This window comes from Ammodytes marinus (genome assembly GCF_949987685.1).
Source record: "Ammodytes marinus genome assembly, chromosome: 9".
Lineage (NCBI taxonomy): Eukaryota > Metazoa > Chordata > Actinopteri > Uranoscopiformes > Ammodytidae > Ammodytes > Ammodytes marinus.
The window spans coordinates 13,868,080-13,873,372 of NC_137213.1; the positions used below are offsets into that span (position 1 = coordinate 13,868,080).

At 39.3% G+C, this 5,293-nt stretch overlaps 1 protein-coding gene across 1 annotated transcript; it reads right to left on the reverse strand.

Moving 5' to 3' along the window:
• Nucleotides 1–2,284: 2,284 nt before the first annotated feature.
• On the reverse strand, nt 2,285–3,972 carry LOC307255353 (high choriolytic enzyme 1-like; the record flags this gene model as incomplete). Its single annotated transcript, XM_080034035.1, has 3 exons — nt 2,285–2,525; nt 3,007–3,548; nt 3,919–3,972. 3 exons carry the CDS (start codon nt 3,970–3,972, stop codon nt 2,285–2,287), a joined length of 837 nt encoding a protein of 278 aa, XP_079890161.1.
• Nucleotides 3,973–5,293: the final 1,321 nt, after the last annotated feature.

Sequence of the window (5,293 nt, forward strand, 5' to 3'; positions counted from 1 at the left end):
GAAGAATTCATACTGTTTCTGTTGTATTTCTTCTTTCTTCTATATTTAATCAAATCTTCTTAATAAATTATATTGGATTGCAGTTTGTTCCAACTTTTCATTTCAAATGTTTTGACAACAGAATATATGACACCAAAACGTGTAATATGGAAATGAAAGAAAAAAACAATTCCTATGAATATATTATAGGGGAGAGTGGGGTGAGCTGTGCCACTTTTTATATTAGCTTATTAACTTTTAATATAGCTTTCAGAAAAAAGAGTTTTCTTGTGGCACAACTTGTCCCCGGTGTGGTGTAAGTTGTGCCACAAGAGAGAATACCATGGGGTAAATTGTGCCATTGGAATATATCTCATAAACTGTAATGCAAGACAAATCCATTAGACAATCACTTAATGTTTATTTAAGGTAAACAAAGTAAATATTTTACAAAGATTGAAGGACAATTTTCTTAACCGTTGGGTATCCTTAACTTTTTAGTTACACTCGGTACCCTAGAGGACAAAAACGTCCTCTCCCTATACACTGCCATAAAAACAGTATACAGCAGGGGTGGCCAACCCGCGGCTCGCGAGCCGCATGCGGCTCTTTGCCCAGCTTCGTGCGGCTCTTCAGTTCATATCAAATTATGTGATTATAATTTTTTTTTTTTTTTTTTTTTTTTATACTTTTCTTTTGTGTGGGCCTATGTGTGTGCATGTTCGCAAACGTTTCATGCGGCTCTTACGTTCGTTTTACATGTTGTCTATTATTTAATTTTTAATTGTATTAATGTGTAGGCCCTATGTGTATGCCCTATGCCTGTTCGCAAATGTTTAATTGAGGACGCAACATAACGTTCGCAAACGTTTGGTGCGGACGCAACATAAAACTGCCCGCTCAGCTTGGAGGGAGGTTTTCCGTGAGTAAACTATTTGTGTCAAGTTCGCTCCGAAACAGAGTGGGAGAGTTCATATTTTTTGTTGAACGTTATGGCAGGCCATTCTGCCTTATATGCCAGGTGTCATTTGCGCATTTCAAGGCTTCAAATCTTCGGCGCCACTTCAGCTCTCTCCATGCTAAAAGTAAGTCCCACAAAGCAACATGCATAGTAAGAGAAAAACGCTATTTTAAATTGTTATATTTTTGTTTGTGGACTTGGTTGAACTGAGAGTTTGTGTGTGAGGCAGTGCACACAATGTTCATTGTTGAAAATGACTGCCCTGTCGTCTTTAGTACTGTAGGAGTCCAGTCCTGTCATTATCACAGGGGCGGCCTTAACGATCTGGGGGCCCGTTTCAAGTCCTAGTGTGGGGCCCCCTGTTTTTTTTTTTTTTTTTTTTAATAAATAATGCTTGTGTATGCATGTGCAAGCTCCCCACGAAAAAAAAAATAAAAAATTTGGCTCTTTGTCTCTGACTGGTTGGCCACCCCTGCTCTAGGGTCACAAGTGTGAGTATTTATTTGCATCTGTGACTGCACAAATACTAAACATGTATCAAAAGCAGTTTTATTGCAAATCATTAACATATCCTAGAGTCTGATTATCCCACTCAAAAAAATCCACTTTGCATCTATTATATGAGAAATGTTTCAATTATTGTGTTTTTTTTAAATAAAAATGGCTCACGTCATCACATAAGCTTGCATGTAAAGGGTTAAAAGCCATTACAAATTAATAAATATTTGATATGTATGTAAAGAGGTCAAGTGGGATAAAAGGTTTGTAAAAAAAAAAGTAGAAAAAAATATTACTGTATACTGTTTTTATGGCAGTGTATAGGGAGAGGACGTTTTTGTCCTCTAGGGTACCGAGTGTAACTAAAAAGTTAAGGATACCCAACGGTTAAGAAAATTGTCCTTCAATCTTTGTAAAATATTTACTTTATTTACCTTAAATAAACATTAAGTGATTGTCTAATGGATTTGTCTTGCATTACAGTTTATGAGATATATTCCAATGGCACAATTTACCCCATGGTATTCTCTCTTGTGGCACAACTTACACCACACCGGGGACAAGTTGTGCCACAAGAAAACTCTTTTTTCTGAAAGCTATATTAAAAGTTAATAAGCTAATATAAAAAGTGGCACAGCTCACCCCACTCTCCCCTATAATATATTCATAGGAATTGTTTTTTTCTTTCATTTCCATATTACACGTTTTGGTGTCATATATTCTGTTGTCAAAACATTTGAAATGAAAAGTTGGAACAAACTGCAATCCAATATAATTTATTAAGAAGATTTGATTAAATATAGAAGAAAGAAGAAATACAACAGAAACAGTATGAATTCTTCACATTCAGCATCTGTAGAGCGCGTTGATCCTCTTGATGTCCATGCGGGACAGGCCGTTCCTCTGGCCGAAGCTGACGCCACGCTGAAGGGCAGTGATGCTGTCCCGCCCGTTGACGGAGAAGGCCCTTGGTCCATAGTGCATGACGGAGGCGTAGTCGTACGGAGTGTTCAGGTTGTTGGTGTCAGCCTTATCGAAGTTGTAAGCCATCGCTTTGTCGATGTTCCCGAAGTTGATCCTCACGTACCTGCAGTGGCGGACAGGAACACAGTCGATTTACTTGAGAATATTTTTGAGTATTTGTATTTTTTGTGGAAACTCATTACTTTCACTACACTACATTTCAAAGACAACATTTTTACTTTTGACTCCGCTACATTTCTCAGAAGCTTGTAGCTACTTTCAGGCTAAGCAAAACTTTGAAGTCAGCTGTTGATTTTTAATGTTGAATGTTGCGATGGCGTAGATTAAGATGAAATGTTATAAAATCACCTTGTCTTGTTGGAACAAGAGTCATACTTTAATCCTTTGCCTTTTATCCAGCAGAAATCTACAATATGTACTTTTGAAATACTAAAAGTATTTTTAAAAGCAAATACTCTGGTACTATAACTTGATTACAAATTCGACTGGGCAACTTTCACTTGTAAGATCCGTAACATTTAACCAGGAGTATCTATACTTTGATTCAAGTCCTGGGGGGTTAAAGTGTTGTGATGCTTTTATACCTGTCTCGGTCGCTCCTGGTCTGCTCGTGTTTGAAGCCCAGTGCGTGGTTGATCTCGTGCTGGATGACTCCGTGAAAGACGCAGCCGCCCCTTTTGAGAGAGAGCTCCTGTCTGCCTCCCGTCCGCCCCAGAGAGGAGTAGCATCCGCCCTTGTTCACAATGGAAATGAAGTCTCTCTGGTTGCTGCGCTGGACGAATCGGATGCAGGTGCTGCTGTGGAAGCCCTGCATACCCCTCTCTATCTTCTGCGTATCGCCCCTGGTGAAGTCCCGGCTCACGGTGTAGGGGATTTCCACCACGCCGTTGGACTTCTTGCTCCACTGGCACTGCTGGTTCCAGCACTTCATGGCGTTCCTGGTCATGGGGGCCACCAGGTCTCCTTCCCACAGGATCTTCTCCGTGCCGTTGTTGGAGCTCAGGATGCTGTCGGTGACGTCCACCGAGTCATCGTCATCGTGCTCCAAGTCTTCTGGTATATCGTCTATTTCGTCGATGTTGTCTATGTCTACTCCATTTCCTTCTTCCGGGAGAAGCCGGGCGGCCTGATGAGATGGGATTTTATGTAAGACGAGAATCAATAAAATGTACCACCACAAAAAAGTATTTTCATATTAAATTAAAAGAATAGTTTAAAGGTGCTACGAGGAACTTTTAAATATTTTTGAAATGGTAATTTTTCTTCGGATGATCATAATTGACATTCAACAGATAACAAGACCATCAGTGCACAGAATGCTATTTTCATATAGCTGTTTGTTTATGCCTTTATCTTGGGTACGTTCAACCAGGAACAACAGCTGACGATGTAAAAACACCACCGCTTTTGTCCTAAGGGAACGCTAGAATTAACACACCCTGAAAGTTCCTGGTTTCTTCTGTACATTGTCCCGGTTGTAATTAAAGTTCCATTACCTGACAGAGGCCTAGCAGGAGCAGGAGCAGAACGCCGGAAGAGCGAGTCATCATCTTCAGAATGTAGAACGTTGAGTTGTCGTGGAGATCTGCTGTGGAGTGGAACCTTCTCGTTGGAGACTGATGTTTGGTTCAGGTCGGTCATGGCTCTTTATACTCTGCTCTACAGGTGTGTCTGCAGCAGGATTAAGGGTTGGGGTCCACACCACTTTAGGCCTAAATAAACCTCGGGAGGGCGGACTCCACGGACAAACCTACTCTTTAAACACCATTCATTGTCTCTGGGTTCTTAGACGGATGAACGCGGCGCCGGCTAGATTAGGTTAATGTTGAGGTTGGATTTATTGGGCTACAAATAATATATGGTCTTTCCCAAGGAATTGAATCTTGACATTAGAAATATAATTCATTGGAAAGGTAAACTGCACCCGTGTTTTAGTTTGTTTTTGTTGAAAATGTTTTAATACAAATGATAAATACATAAGAAGGTGAATGGCATTCAAATGTACTTACAAGAAGTATCATTAGATAAAAGTACTCATTGCAAACAAGAGTATAGTTTGGTCAGAACTCAGATACTTGAAGGTAGACTCATACATTCTGGAGAATACATTCATACATTTATTTACATACAAGTTCACAGAGCCTAAGCTGTGTATTAAAGTGCGTATTGGAAGTTAGATACTGCAGTGAAGTATACAGTAAAAAAAATTCAAATAAAAGATTTTAACATTTTTAACCTCCGATACACACTTTAACAACCAGATTTGTTTCAGAACACATACAGTACGGACAGGTAGCAGATCATGAGGAGATATTCACTGATTTTGACAAAAAGTGATTTTGTAAACAAACATCCTCCAAAATCACTGACTCCACTTTTGAAGATGCAGTGTGTAATATCTGAATATTAATATATTGGCATCTAGCGGTGAAAGTTCTAGAATGCAATGCTCCCTGGGTAACCCCACCCCCATTATACACTAAATTAAACTTACTTATGGATATTATAATTATTTTCTACCAAGTCTGCAATGAAAAAATTCCCAAAATTCTACACACTGCAGGTTTAAAGTCTGAGGTAAATTTTCAGAGTAAAATGCACTAAAGTAATGAGTAATGTCGACTCTGCTCTCTAGATTGGGGTCAGAGAATGGTGATGATTTTTCAAACAGCGCCCCCAATGGCCTAAAGTAGTCAGCACCTTGGTAAAGACAGTTCAGCAGTAATGTTTACTTAGGTTGCGTTCCGAATCGCATACTCTTTCTTTTTTCTATTCTACATACTACATCCGACGATAAAAAGAATCTAGTTAGGATGCAGTATGCATACTATTGGGACATATTTTACTCTCTTATTTCATCATAACATTGCG